Below are 16,358 nucleotides of genomic sequence, written 5' to 3'. Positions count from 1 at the left end.
GCTAGATGGATAGAGAACTGGCTGGGCAGCAGCAGTCAAAGAGTAGTAGTGGAAGGGAGTTTCTCAAAATGGAAAACTGTAACAAGTGGTGCTCCACAGGGATCCATGTTGGGACCACTGTTATTTGTGATATACGTAAATGATCTGGAGGAAAGTATGGTGGCTCAGTGGTTAGGAGAAAGTGAGGTCTGCAGATGCTGGAGATCAAAGTTGAAACTTTATTGCTGGAACAGCACAGCAGGTCAGGCAGCATCCAGGAAACAGGAGATTCGACGTTTCGGGCACAGGCCTGTTTCGGGCACAGATTCCTGAAGAAGGGCCTGTGCCCGAAATGTCGAATCTCCTGTTCCCTGGATGCTGCCTGACCTGCTGTGCTGTTCCAGCAATAAAGTTTCAACCTGGCTCAGTGGTTAGCACTGCTGCCTCACAGCACCAGGAACCCGGGTTCAATTCCAACCGCGGTGACTGTGTGGAGTTTGCACATTTTCCCAGCGTCTGCGTGGGTTTCTTCCGGGTGCTCTGGTTTCCTCCCACACTCCAAACATGTGTAGGTTAGATGAAGTGGCCATGCTAAATTGCTCAGAGCGTTTAGGGATGTGTAGGTTAGGTGCATTAGTCAGGGGTAAATGTACAGTGATAGTGTGGGGGAATGGATCAGAGTGAGTTACTCTTCGGAGGGTCGGTGTGGAATTGATGGGCCAAATGGCCTGTTTCCACACTGAAGGGATTATATGATTCTATTCTATGAAGGTATAGGTAGTCTGATCAGCAAGTTCGCGGAATACACCAAGATTGGTGTAGTAGCAGATAATGAATAGGACTGTCAGAGAATGCAGCACAATATAGATAGATTGGAGTGTCAGGCAGGGAAATGGCAGATAACAGTTCAATCTGGGCAAATGAGAGGCATTGCAATTTATATAATTTAACCAATTATATATAAATGGAAAAGTCCTGGGGAAAATTGATGTCCAGAGAGATCTGGGAGTTCAGATCCATTTTACCCTGAGGTGGCAACTCAGCTTGTTGGAGTGGTCAAAAAAGCATACAGCATGCTTTCCTTCATCAGACAGGGTATTGAGTACAAGAGTTGGCAAGTCATGTTACAATTGTATAAGACTTTGGTTTGGCCACATTTGGAACACAGGTACTGCATAAGGTTCAAGTAGCCACATTACCAAAAAGGATTTGGATGCTTTGGAGAGGGTGCAGAGGAGGTTCACCAGGATGTTGCCTGGTATAGAAGATGCTAGCTATGAAGAGTGGTTGAGTAGATTCGGATTATTTTCATTAGAAAGACCGAGATTAAGGGGAGACCTGATTGAGGTCTACAAAATCATAAGAGGTATAGACAGGTTGGATGGCAAGAAGCTTTTTCCCAGTATGGAGGACTCAATTACTAAAGGTCATAAGTTCAAAGTGGGAGGGTAAAAGTGTAAGGGAGATATGCATGGAAAGCTCTTTACAGAGGGTAGTGGGTGCCTGGAACGCGTTGCCAGCGGAGGTGGTAGAGGCGGGCACGATAGCGTCATTTAATATGTATTTAGACAGATATTTGAATGAGCAGGGAGCAGAGGGATACAGACCCTCAGAAAGTAGGTGACAGATTTAGACGGAGGATCTGGATCAGCGGAGGTTTGGAGGGCCGAAAGGCCTGTTCCTGTGCTGCAATTTTCTTTGTTCTATCATTCCTAAACCTGGTACTCTGCCCGTGCAACTTACCAGTCCTATTTACAAACTTCATGCTTTTCCATACACACACACAATACCCCGATTTAGACTTCATTACATTCGCCCTTATTCTGATCTCCACCATCTAAATATTTTACTAATCTCTATTCTGATGCTATCTATACTTTCTAGTGTTCTGGTGTACCTTTGTTTTCCTGGTTGATTAGATCTGGTGGTTTGTGCACCCCTGCTCAATGCCCTGCCCCGCGTCAGTTCTTTCTGTGCTGACACGGGATAAATATGGATTTCAACAGATTCCTCATTACCCCTCCAAGCCTCCCATTATCCCAGTCCCAAGCCTCCAACTCGGCATCCCTCTCCGGACCCGTATATCACCGCCCCCTCTGACCTATAACCTTCTCCCTCATCTTCATCCGCCTATTGCTTTCCCAGTCACCTCCCACAAACCCCACCCCCTCCCACTTATGATTAGATTAGATTCCCTACAGTATGGAAACAGGCCCTTTGGCCCAACAAGTACACACCGACCCTCCGAAGAGTAACCCACCCAGATCCATTTCCCTCTGACAAATGCACCTAACACTACGGGCAATTTAGCATGGCCAATTCACCTGACCTGCACATCTTTGGACTGTGGGAGGAAAATGGAGCACCTGGAGGAAACCCACGCAGACACGGGGAGACAGTTGCCCGAGGCGGGAATTGAACCCAGGTCCCTGGCGCTGTGAGACAGCAGTGCTAACATTGAGCCACCGTGCCGCTCCTTTTTTTTGCCGAATATCTCTCAGCCCTGACCCACAAGCCTCATTCCTGATGAAGGGCTTATGCCCGAAATGTCGAATCTCCTGCTCCTCAGATACTGCCTGACCTGCTGTGGTTTTCCAGCATCCCACTCTCGACTCTGACCTCCAGCATTTGCAGTCCTCACTTTCTCCTCCCTGTCACCATTATCTGTTCTTTTGCTACCAGCAGACTGGGTATTGCAATTCTGTCCTGGCTGGCCTCCTGGCTGTTTTTCACCAGGGCATCTGATGACAGTAACAGCTGACAACTAGGACAGCAGAGTGTTTGTCTTTGTTCAGACAGCACAAATAGAACGCTTTTAAGAAAAAGAACACTCAGCTCTTCAAATTCATTCAAACTGTCAAAAATCACATTCCACTGAACTAAAGATTTTGAACAAATAAACTCTGAAAAGTCTGAGAAAGGACACACAGATGGAAAGAGAACAAGAAGCATGCAGTAAATTAAAATCAGAAGTTTAGTTATAACAACCACATACTTAGAGTCAGAGAGTCATAGAGATGTACAGCACAGAAACAGATCCTTCGGTCTAACATGTCCATGCCGACCAGATATCCTAAATTAATCTAGTCTAATTTGCCAGCAGTCAGCCCATATCTCTCTAAACCCTTCCTTTTCATACACCCATCCAGATGTCTTTCAAATGCTGTAATTGTGAGCCGAAAAATGTGTTGCTGGAAAAGCGCAGGTCAGGCAGCATCAAAGGAACAGGAGAATTGACGTTTTGGGCATAAGCCCTTCTTCAAGAATGAGGAGGGTGTGCCAAGCAGACTAAGATAAAAGGTAAGGAGGAGGGACTTGGGGGAGGGGCGTTGGGAATGCAATAGGTGGAAGGTGGTTAAGGTGAGGGTGATAGGCCGGAGAGGGGGTGGGGGGCGGAGAGGTCGGGAAGAAGATTTCAGGTCAAGAAGGCGGTGCTGAGTCTAAGGGCTGGGACTGAGAAAAGGTGGGGGGAGGGGAAATGAGAAAGCTGGAGAAATCCGCATTCATCCCCTGTGGCTAGAGGGATCCTAGGCGGAAGATGAGCTGCTCTTCCTCCAGGCGTCGTGTTGCCATGGTCTGGCGATGGAGGAGGAAAAGGACCTGCATGACCTTGGCGGCATGGGAGGGGGAGTTAAAGTGTTCAGCCACGGGGCGGTTGGGTTGGTTGGTGCGGGTGTCCCAGAGGTGTTCTCTGAAACGTTCCACAAGTAGGCGGTCTGTCTCCCTAATGTATAGGAGGCCACATCTGGTGCAGCGGATGCAGTAAATGATGTGTGTGGAGGTGCAGGTGAATTTCTGATGGATATTGAAGGATCCCTTGGGGCCTTGGAGGGAAGTGAGGGAGGAGGTGTGGGCGCAAGTTTTGCATTTTTTGCAGTTGCAGGGGAAGGTGCCGGGAGCGGAGGTTGGGTTGGTGGGGGGTGTGGATCTGACAAGGGAGTCACGGAGGGAGTGGTCTTTCCGGAATGCTGATAGGGGTGGGGAGGGAAATAGATCCTTGGTGGTGGGGTCCGTTTGGAGGTGGCGGAAATGACGAAGGATGATCTGATGTATCTGGAGGTTGGTGGGGTGGTAGGTGAGAACTAGTGGGGTTCTGTCCTGGTGGCGATTGGAGGGGCGGGGTTCAAGGGCGGAGGAGCGGGAAGTGGAGGAGATGCGGTGGAGAGCTCCATATACTTAGAACTCCACATACGATATGGCCTCCTATACATTGGGGAGACAGGCCGCCTACTTGCAGAACGTTTCAGAGAACACCTCTGGGACACCCGCACCAACCAGCCCAACCGCCCCGTGGCTGAACACTTTAACTCCCCCTCCCACTCCGCCAAGGACATGCAGGTCCTTGGCCTCCTCCATCGCCAGACTATGGCAACACGACGCCTGGAGGAAGAGCGGCTCATCTTCCGCCTAGGAACCCTCCAGCCACAGGGGATGAATGCGGATTTCTCCAGCTTTCTCATTTCCCCTCCCCCACCTCAAACTCAGCCCTCAAACTCAGCATCGCCTTCTTGACCTGCAATCTTCTTCCCGACCTCTCCCCCCCCACCCCCTCTCCGGCCTATCACCCTCACCTTAACCTCCTTCCACCTATTGCATTCCCAACGCCTCTCCCCCAAGTCCCTCCTCCCTACCTTTTATCTCAGCCTGCTTGGCACACCCTCCTCATTCCTGAAGAAGTGCTTATGCCTGAAACGTCGATTCTCCTGTTCCTTTGATGCTGCCTGACCTGCTGCGCTTTTCCAGCAACACATTGTTCAGCTCTGATCTCCAGCATCTGCAGTCCTCACTTTCTCCCAATGCTGAAATTGTCCCAGCCTCCACCAATTCCTCCAGCAATTCTTTCCAAACCTGCATCACCCTCTGCATGAACAAATTGCCCCCTTAGGTCAATTTCAAATCTTTCTCCTCTCACCCTAAATCTATGCCCTCTAGTTCTGGATTCCTCCAACCGAGGGAAAAGACATGGAACACAGAAGAGTACAGGACCTTCGGCCCTCGATGTTGTGCTGACCTTTTATCCTACTCTAAGGTCAAATTAACCTACATATCCTACATTTTACTATCATCCATTTGCCTATCCATGAGTCGCTTAAATGTCCTTGATGTATCTGACTCTACCACCACTGCTGGCAGTGTATTCCACTCACCCACCACTCTCTGTGTAAACAACCTACCTCTGACGCCTCACAGCGCCAGAGACCTGGGTTCAATTCCCGCCTCAGGCGACTGACTGTGTGGAGTTTGCACATTCTCCCCGTGTCTGCGTGGGTTTCCTCCGGGTGCTCCGGTTTCCTCCCACAGTCCAAAGATGTGCAGGTCAGGTGAATTGGCCATGCTAAATTGCCCGTAGTGTTAGGTAAGGGGTAGATGTAGGAGTATGGGTGGGTTGCACTTCGGCGGGTCGGTGTGGACTTGTTGGGCCGAAGGGCCTGTTTCCACACTGTAAGTAATCTAATCTAATCTAATCTAATCTAATCTAATCTAATCTAATCTAATCTAATCTAATTCTGACATCTCCTTTAAACCTTCCTCCAATCACCTTAAAATTATACCCCCTTGTGATAAACCTTTCCACCCTGGGAAAAAGTCTCTGGCTATCCACTGTATCTATGCCTCTCAAAATCTTGTACACCTCTATCAAGTAATCTCTCATCCTCCCTCACTCCAATAAGGAAAGCCCTAGATCTCTCAACGTTTCTTTATAAAACATGCCCTTCAATGCAGTCAGTATCCTGGTAAATCTCCTCTGCACCCTCGTTAAAGCTTCCACATACTTCCTGTATTGAGGTGACCTGAACTGAACACAATATTCCAAGTGTGGTATAACCAGGAGTCTATGGAGCTGCAGCATAACCTCATGGCTCTGAAACTCAATTACCCTGCTAATGAAATCCAACACACCATACACCTTCTTAACAACCCTATCAACTTGGGTAGCAACTTTGAGGGATCTATGGATGTGGACCCAAGATTTCTCTGTTCCTCCACACTGATGAAAATCCTGCTTTTAATTCTGTAACCTGCATTCAAATCTGACCTTACAAAATGAATCACTTGACACTTTTCCAGGTTGAACTCCGTCTGCCACTTCTCAGCCCAACTCTGCATCCTGTCAATGTCCCATTGCAACCAACAACAGCCCTCCGCACTATACACAACTGCACTACCCTTCGCGACGCCGGCAAACTTACCAACCCACCCTTCCACTTCCGCATCCAAGTTATTTATAAATATCACAAAGAGCAGATGTCCCAGAACAGATCCCTGCAGAACACCACTGGTCACCGAGCTCCAAGCTGAATACTTTCCATCCACTACTACCCTCTGTTTTCTATGCACCAGCCAATTCTTATCAAATGCCTTGTTAAAATCCATATAGACAACATCCACTGCTCGACCTTCATCCAAGTGTTTTGTCACACCTCAAAGAATTCAATAAGGCTTGTGAGGCATGACCTGCCCCTCACAAAGCCATGCTGACTATCTCTAATGAAGCTGTGGTTTTCCAAATAATCATAAATCCTGTCTCTCAAAATCTTCTCCAGTAATTTGCCCACCATCGACATAGTAAAACTGATTGGTCTGTAATTCCCAGAATTATCCCTATTCCTTTCCTTAACAAAGGACTAACATCTGCCACCCTCCAATCACCTGGAACTACTCCAGCAGACAACGAGGACACAAAGGTCATCACCAAAGGCAAATCAATCTCTCCCCTCACTTTCTGTAATAACTATGGATATATTCTGTCTGGCCCAGCCGACTTATCTATCCTCACGTTTTTCAAAATTTCCAGCACATCCTCCTTCTTAACATTAACCTGTTTGAGTGTATCAGCCTGTTTCACGCTGTCCTCCCAAACAATAAGGTTCCTCTCACTAGTGAATACTGAAGTAAATATTCATTAAGGACCTCCCCTCCCTCCTCCAACTCCACTATCCCTGATCAGCCCTACCCTCACTCGTGGCAGCCTCTTGTTCCTCACACAAATGTAGAGCATCTTGGGGTTTTCCTTAGTCCTCGCCGCCAAGGCTTTTTCATTCCCATTTCGAGCTCTCCCAAGTCCAATCTTCAGTTCCTTCCTGGCTACCTTGTAACCCTCTAGAGCAGTGCCTGATCCTTGCTTCTTCAGCCTTAAGTAAGCTTCCTTCTTCCTCTTCACTAAATGTTCCACATTTCTTGTCATCCCAGGTTCCTTCACCCTACTATCACTTCCTTGCTTCAGTGGGACAAACCCATCCAGCACTAGCAGCAAGTGCTCCCTAAATAACCTCCACAATTTTGTAGTGCATTTCTCTGAGAACATCTGCTCCCAATTTATGCTCCAAATTTATGCTCCACAGTTCCTGACTAATAGCATTGCAATTCCCACACCCCAATTAAATACTGGCTCATACTGTCTGCTCCTATCCCTCCCTCATGACAATAGACTTTGTCTGTTTATCCTATCCATGCCCCTCATGATTTTGTGAACCTCTACAAGGTCACTCTGCAGCTACAGGGAAAACAACTCCAGCCTATTCAGCCTCTCCCTATAGCTTAAACCCTCCAACCATGGCAACAGCCTTGTAAGTCATTTCCGAACCCTTTCAAGTTTCACAATATCTTTCTTATATTGTTCCTTGTTTTAAAATGCTCTTGACTGTAGCATCTCAGAGCCCTCCCGAGTTACTCTCCTCCTTCCAGATTAGGCAGTCAAGGGTGTGTAACTGCAACAGGAGCTCTTTGCCTTCACACTTCAATGCCTCAGTGGGGACACTCTGTGCTCCAGCAACCCCGTTGTTCTTGAGCTGGTGGATGGTCTTCTCTACTTTGTTTGGGGCTGAGGCACTGCTGAGCCTGTGGCATGCAGTGTACTGTGGGATACGGTCAAGGATACTCGGATCGATGATACAGCCCTGGTTGAGGAGGTCTCTGAGGTCTCCCCCAGCATAGTTTGATGGCTTCTTTCTCTTTGATAAGAGTCACTCCCTCTTTGGCCGGCAGTGGGGTGGGGCCACAGGTGTTTGGGCGATAAGATGGAATTTAAATGGATTATGAAGTTTTAAAGTGATCACTCCAAGTTCACCCAACAATCTTGCTACAGGACTTTTTTCAACAGGAAAAAATAAAATTCTCATATTTAATTTAAATGTACAACCTAAAACAAATAACAGGAGTATTAAACATTATGGACTGATTTTTCCAGAATGGCAGAAATCTCTGAGATGAAAGTACAAGGAGGTCTCGCTTTGTCCAGCAGCACCACTCAGGGCAGATGTTTTTCTGACAGTGACTCATTAAGTGGCTGCCACTGGGACCATAGTATCACTCAAACATGAATGTTTGTGCATTTGATGCCAACCAGTCTGCTTTTTCCTGGGTGGTGTCAAGCTTCTTGGTGCTGCACACATGCAAATGCAACGTATTCCATCACAGATGGAATAGATAGTGGTCAGGCATTGGGGAGTCAGGAGGTGACTACTTGCTTGAGGATTCCTAACCTTGGACCTACTCTTAAAGGCACAATATTTATATGGCTAGTCCAGTTTAGGATTCTGGTCAATGGTAACCCCAGGACGTTGATAGGATACAAGTTAAGGCACTGTACTTTTTCTGCAACTGAGCTGGGCAGAGGAGGTGTTATTTTTAAATATTTCCTACATCGAGAGATTGCTTGCACTGGATAACTACATCTAGCGTATTTCACAATATATCAATTCATTCACGAGTTTTGTGAAGTAATGGCTGAGCAAAAGGGAGATGAGACATTGCCAGGTGATCATGCTGTTCAGCTGAGCAGGGAGGGATAACACGTGTGTCAGTGAGCTCCTCTCAGGATGCTCCTGTAGATTCTTGATTTAACAAGTGATTCAAGGGTTATGAGAAAAAAAATGATAATGGGGCCACATTCATTCAGCCATGATTTCATTGAAAGGCAGAGCAGGCTCAAAAGGCAGAGTGGCCTAGTGCTGCATATTTCTTATGATCTGATGATTATCATCAGTGCCGCTGGTAGCAAGAACCACTGAGGGAACATAGGACATTCAAGAGGAGGACAGGAACTGAAAGTGGTGGGACCCATGCGAGTGAGCCTGTCTCACTGGGACCAGTCGGAGAGTGGAGGGGTGTTGGAGTTGAAGCGTCAACTTGAACAGCTGGGATGTCTTCCTTGGGGAAGTCTTGCCATGAGCAGGGCCTTTCCTTGCCCACTGGGCAGCCGATTAGTTCCTTCCCACAACCAGCCGGCAGACAACTACCTTTCACTGTACCATCACCAGCAGCACAATCAGGTCCTTGACTGACAGCTTTACAGCTTTCTTTGGGCTCTTAATTGGCTCCACCATCCTGAACATAACGGGGGGGGGGGGGTGGAATCTGAAAGACAAGAGGCTCCTCTTTCTATGCCATTCCATCTGATTTAGTAGCATCCTGCATCAGAGTCTGTGCCCAAAGATAGACCTATGCATATACAGGTATTTGCATTATACAGGTAAATTTGTGCTTTGAGAATTTGTCATGAAGGATGAGGAAGCTCGAATTGAAAATTGTTGTTTGTCTTTTTAATGCTGGCTCTGAAAGAGATTAGATTCTGTTTTCAGTACCTGATGTGCTGAATCTAAATTATGATTTGGAATCTAATCTAAATTAGAGAGAGATAGCAGAGTACAGCAACTGCATATCAACCGAATAACCTTTGTTATCGTTTAATTATTGAAAGTATATTGCACTTGTGACATTAATATAGGAAGACTGCTATAGTTTTGACTGCTAAATACAGCAACAATTTTCAATATTCTGCTAAAAAATATTTACAGCTACCAAGTTCTGTGTAGAAAATAATGCAATGACCTTTACCTCATAAAAAGAAAACAACTGAACCTGAAGGCAACAAATCCAACTGACAAACACCAGCACTCACTGGGAAATAGTGAGAAATGCCAGAAAACATTGGCAAAAATCATCAGCACTCAAAACAAATGACTTATTTCATTCTCTGCCATAAATCTGTTGCCACACATTTGTCCTGGTCCTTGTAATACTGGATAAAGCGACTCTTAAACAACATGTCTACATCCATTTAACACGCAAAGCAATTGCTTTCACTTTGGATAAACCTATCTGGATGTGAGGTGCTAATCACCCTTAAAGTAAACTAGGACATCAAGATCCCTTGCAGCAGTCAAGTAAAACTGAAAGGATCATACCTTAATGTCATCTTGCCAACGGTGCTCCTTCTGAAACTGCTCTGCGGCCTTGGCCAGTCTCTACAGGAAAACAAAGATTCAGAATGAGGACTGACAATCAGATACATAAAGTAGAACTAAGAACTACCACAAACAGCAACATGATGATAACAAGCTTATCTATTTTAAGTGACTACTATTAAGTGATAAATATTCAGGACACCAGGGAAAATTGCCACCTCCTCTTCTTGAAAATAGTTCATGGCCCTCAGTTTAACATCTCATCTGAAAGATGGCACACCCAATTGGACAGCTCTCCTGCAGTATTATACTGGAGAACGAGCTTAGAATTTTGAGGGAAGACTTGAACACAAGTTAGTAACAGAAATGTTGAACTGTGAACAGTGAAGGCACGATAACAAAAGCAGTGAAAAGTTCAATGATAGCATTACAATGACTGCATGTCAATTTACTGGCTCTGAAACATGCTGGCACCTTCTAGTGCCAAGAAATCAAGCTCTTGTTCTTTGTCAAATTCCTATATCAACAGTTAGTGCATAAACATAAACCTGTCATGCTGTAATTACATCCTCCCAAACAACCCTGGCACTACAGTAACAATAGCAAGTTAAATTTATGCTCATGGTTTCCAATAAAAATGTGAGCACATCGAAATTGACAAGTATAGCCAGACTTCAACATTTTTAATGCACAATATACTGTATATTATTGATTTGTGGCCTCACTTGTAAGAAATTACTAAGTGAATTTTGAATTTTAAATTTTGAGATTACATATTATGACACAGCATTTGTCCTTACACAAAGTTATAAAACCAAAAATAGATCAGATCATATTGTTTCAAGCAGGAAAATATTTCTTACTGAAATAGTTAACGGGCAATGTAACAGGACAGCATAAAACAAACCATATATTTGAACACAAAGCTATTGATGTAGTTTAGCTCTCCAAGGTTACAATTATAACTGATGTCTTCCACAATTTGAGCACAAGATGTTAAGAAAAGTGAAAAATTTCTGAATGTGATCAAATTTACAAGTTCAATTTAACACCTTCTATATTTTCAGATATAATTTACTACAAATACAAGATGCATCTGTTTGTACTGATATGTAAACAAACAATTTTGGAATAATGGGAATTTATAATTTCCATTCCTGTTTTAATTTTTTAAAATTACATATATCAATTAACATTTCTGCATATTTCCAACTGGACATATGAGAAATAAATTACCTAATAAAAACACTTGACTGGGCCACAAAGTACACCATGTTGGATAGGATGAGATAATATTTCCATGGTGGGTTATGCATTGGCTCAAAAAACCATGACGAGGGAGAATTGTTTATTGAGTCAGAAAGAGTGATTCATAATAATGTATTATGTCAGTTTGTGTGTTCAACTGCAATGTATTGGATTAGTATGCATGCTTTACAATGTTGTGCTGGGTCACTCTGCGTGCTTTACAATAAAATGCTATGTCAGTGTGTTGTTTTTTACAGTAATGCTCTGGGTTAGTTGCCAGTGTTTTGCAACAATGTATGTATTCAGCAAAATATGTATTCAGTGTAATGTAATATTTAATGTAATGTTCTGCAAAGTACTGAGCCAGTCATGTGTTTTACAGTGACATACTGGTACAGGGTCATACCATATTATAGCATAGAAAGAGGTCATTTAGCCTATTGTGTCCACGTCTGTCATCTAGTATCTATTGAGCTCTAATCCCATTTCTAGCACTTGGCCTTGCATACACCAGCAATTCAAGTATTCATCTAATTACTTCTTAAATATTGTGAAGGTTTCTGTCTCCATTGCCCTTGCACACAGTGAGTTCCAGATACCCACCATCCTCCGAATGAAAACACAAGTCTTTAAATCCCATCTAAACCTCTTTTCCCTTACCTTATATCTATGTCCCCCATAGATATAAATTCCTATGTGGTGTGTTTTACGTTACATGTAGGGTCAGTATGTTGTGTTTTACATTGCAGCACATTGTCAGTTTTTTTGTTTTTCACAATAATACTCCTACTGGCATAAAATTAAGTAAAGAGGAGGAAAACAACAACAAACTGCCATTCATAGGTGTCGCAGTAGAGTGAACAGCCAATGGGGAACTTCAAACCAGTGTCTACAGGAAAGCAACACACACAGACCAAATATTGAACTACAGAAGCAATCATCCCAACACCCACAAACGAAGCTGCATTAGAACATCATTTCAACGAGCCACCACACACAGCAGCACAGAAGAACTACACAGAGCAAAGGAAAATCACCTATACAGTGTATTCAAAAAGAATGGGTCCCCAATGAATGCCAATTTCATAGCAACAAACCCAAACAAGCAGACAAAACACACCCAGAAACCCTAGCCACTCTCCCCTATATCAAAGGCATCTCCAAAATAACTGCCTAACTACTCAGACTACTTGGCATCGTGGTAGCCCACAAACCACCAACACACTAAAACAGCAGCTAATGAACTTGAAAAACCCTATATAGGCAACAAGTAAAATTAACGTCATTTACAAAATACCTTGCAAGAACTGTAAACAGGACAAACAGGCAGAAAACTAGCCACCAGGATACATGAACATCAACAAGCCACAAAACCACATGCCCCACTCTCACTAGTATCTTTACATACGGACGAGGAAGAACACCACTTCAACTGGGATAACCCATCCATCCTAGGACGAGCCAAATAGAGGCACACATGAGAATTCCTAGACACGCGGCATTCCAACCTGAACTCTATCAACCAACACATTGACTTGGATCCCATTTACCACCACCTGAGAAAAAGAACAGGAAATAACATCACCACAGGAAATGACATCACCAACCCTAGGAAACTGAAACATATAAATGGAAAGCAGGCTACACCATTAGTGTTTCATTTGGTGGATCACTGAAGATGTTGCCTAGTATGGTGATAAAATGTCTCAAAAAAAATGAACCTTCCAGCTCAGCAAGCAAATGTACATCAATTGGGTCAGTGTAGTGCATTTTATATCACAGTGCAAGGTCAGTGTGGTATGTTTTACATTAAAGTGCAGGGTCAGCCTAATGCATTTGATGTTATTGTGCAGGGTAAGTATGCTGTGTTGTACATTAATCTCTAGGATCAGTATGGTGTTTTTACAAAGTGGTACTGGGTCCTTTGTTGTATTTTACAGTGGATTGCTTGGTCAATGTGGTGTGTTTCACAGCAAAGTTAGTGTAGTCTGTTGTACATTAACATGCAGGGTCACTGTGGTTTGTTTAACAGTCAAGTGCAGGGTAAGTGAAGTGTGTTTTGCATTGAAGTGTAGGGTCAATGTGGTCTTTTGTACATTAGAATACATAGTTAGTGTGGTGTTGTTTACATTAGTATGTAGGCTCAGTATAGTGTGTTTTATACTACAATATAGTGTCAGTATTCTTTGTTTTACATTATACTGTAGGTTCATTATACTGTGCTTTACATTACAGTGTATGATCAGTGTGGTCTGATTTATAGTAGAGTGCAGCGTCAGTATGGGTGGATTTTACATAGAAGTGCAGGGTTCAACTCTATTTTATAGAACAGTGCAGTGTCAGTGCTCTGTGTTTTACATTTTACAGCAGGATAAGAATACTGTGTTTTACAATTCAGTGCAGGGTCAGTGTGATGTGCTTATATCATAATATAGGGTAAGTGCAGTGTGTTTTACAGTAAAGTATAAAGTCAGTATAGTGTTTTGTATATTAGAATGCAGGGTCAGTTATGTGTTTTACAGTTGTGCTTGGTCAGTGTGCAGTTTTTACACTAGTGTGGGGTGGGTGTCGTGTGTATTTATGTTGCAGTTCAGGTTTAATATGGTGTACTCTGGGCCAGTTTGGTGCATTGTACATTGTAGCACATTGTCAGATTGCTGTGATTTACAGGGGAATACTTGGCCAGTGTGGCAGGTTTCCCTGCAAAGTAAACTCAGTGTGGTGTGTTTCACAGCAAAGTACCCTGAGAGTGTGGTGTGTTGTACATAAACATGCAGGATCACTGTGGTTTGTTTTACAGTAAAGTGCAGGGTCAGTGTGGTATGGTTTACTGAGAAATGCAGCATTTGTGTCTAGTGTTTTGTAATGTAGGGTCTGTGTGGCAGGTTTCACATTAAAGTGCTGGATCAATAGCTTTGTGTTCTAGAGTAACGTACTGGGCCGTTCTACTGCATTGTATAAGGGTATACTAGGTTAAGTTGTATTGTTTTGCAGCTATGTATTCAATCAGTCTTTCTGTTCTGGTGTACTGCATTGAGTTCAAGTGACACATTCCACAGTAATGGATCAGTGTGTGCACCTTATAGAAACATACTGGGTCAGTATGGCTATTGTCACAAGTCACTGTAGTACTTTTCTGGGGAAAACAAGTTCTGTTGTTCCCACAATATCACTAAAGTTAAAGATTTCAAATTATACACTGAATTCCACAATTTGCCTGTCTTTTTGTTCCAGGTTGACTCATGTCAAGTTCTTCACTTCTTCAAATGAATACAGACAGACATAGTCAAACATGCATTGAAAAAAAATGTTATGGGTTAGGGATAATTCTGGGAAAGCAATTCAGTGATCCTTGCCAACAGGATTTACTGAGGTGATCCCTTTCTGACCAAAGCACTGTTTCTTGATCTTCTTTTTCCAGAAAATTTCACTTCTTTGTGGGAGGCACAGGTGACTGGTTCCTCCTGATAGAGACTCCTGATTTACAAATTAAACATCACAACTTCTAGCAACTGCTCAAAGAAAAGTATAGTGGCTTTCTTCATACTTAACATAGCTTTTACTGAAGAGAACAGAAAGAGCTCCTGAGATAGTGGAGATCTGAAAGCTTCTCCCTATCTTCTTTACAGCTCTAAGCTTGTACGCTACCTAGGAACTGATCACATAGTTGTTTGCAGACAGAAGGTGTTTGTCATCAATAACTAGTCACTAGTAAACAAACCAATCAGCTACTTGTTGCGAGATGAATCTCCAATTGTACATACCTCTCAGCTTATCTGCAAACAACACTCCAGCTACTGCTTGACCTAGCAGCTGTGCTTAGTGAATACCAGGTTACTTGTTTTTTAAATCTTCATTAATCCTTTAGCAATGATGGCTTTTGAGAAAATTCTTTTCTAACTTCAGTTCACAATCAAAACCACTTAAAAATAAAAAGGCCCCATGGTCTTTACACTCTGTAGAGTCAAAAACATCTGAGTGTTCCTGGCACCTTTCAATGTCAAGCCATCCTTCAATGATAACATTTCATTGCGAATTCAGTTGTGGATCACTTGCTCTTTCTTGCTGAACTTCATTTCATTGGTGCTGACCAAAAATCATCAGACTGACTTAAAGTACATCTTCCACTCCTATGTCCATTACTTTTCACTTTTAAGTCTAGTGACATTTCTGTATTCTTGTCTGGATTTGATAATCTACATAGTGTATCAGAGGTGACTTTTCGTTATTCATTCCTTGGAGGAGTACTGATTCATCAGTCAAGGGAGGATGATACGTGGTAATCAGCAGGAGGTTTTTTTTGCCTATGTTTAACCTGAATCCATAAGACTTCATGGGGTCCAAAGTCAATGTTGAGGAGTCCCAGAGCAACTCCCTTTTGACTGTATACCACTGTGCTGCAACTCTACTGGGTCAGTCTGTGATGGTGGTATTTGGGATATTCACCATTTTAAGGTATGATTCTGAGTATGACTATGTCAGACTGCTGCTTGATTCATCTGTGTGAGAACTCTCCCAATTTTGGCACTTCCTCCTTTGTTTTGCTCTTCCAGGAACAAACCTTTGAGCAAAGGAGTTGGGACATCATGTTGAGTTTGTACAGGTTATGGGGAGACCTCTTCTGGAGTACTACGTGCAGGTCTGGTTGCCCTGTAATAGGAAGGATATTGTTGAACTGGAGAAGGTTCCGGAAGGATTTACCAGGATGCTGCTGGAAATTGAGGGTTTGAGATACAAAAATAGACTGGGAGGTTCAGGGGTGAACATATTGAGGTTTATAAAATCATGAGGGACATAGATAAGATGAAGGACAGAAGTCTTTTCCCTTGGGTGCGGGAGTTCAAAACTGGGGCATATTTTTAAGGTGAGAGGAGAAAGATTTAAAAATAACATGAGGTGCAACTTTTTCACAGTATTTCATGTGTGGAAAGAATTTCCATAGGA

General features: G+C 43.5%; 1 protein-coding gene across 4 annotated transcripts in view; it reads right to left on the bottom strand.

Moving 5' to 3' along the window:
* cacna2d2a (calcium voltage-gated channel auxiliary subunit alpha2delta 2a) overlaps positions 1–16,358 on the bottom strand; it is an 824,866-nt gene that overhangs the window by 432,693 nt on the left and 375,815 nt on the right. For all 4 annotated transcript variants that reach the window (XM_043708451.2, XM_043708452.2, XM_043708454.2 and 1 more), the window contains exon 4: positions 10,167–10,226. In XM_043708451.2, coding sequence (XP_043564386.1) covers positions 10,167–10,226 — 60 coding nt within the window. The remainder of the gene's footprint in view (positions 1–10,166; positions 10,227–16,358) is intronic.

This window comes from Chiloscyllium plagiosum, unplaced genomic scaffold (genome assembly GCF_037043375.1).
Source record: "Chiloscyllium plagiosum isolate Xiang-an unplaced genomic scaffold, Cpla_swu_hap1 HiC_scaffold_14, whole genome shotgun sequence".
NCBI classification, from domain to species: domain Eukaryota; kingdom Metazoa; phylum Chordata; class Chondrichthyes; order Orectolobiformes; family Hemiscylliidae; genus Chiloscyllium; species Chiloscyllium plagiosum.
This window is presented reverse-complemented; position numbering and strand designations above follow the sequence as displayed.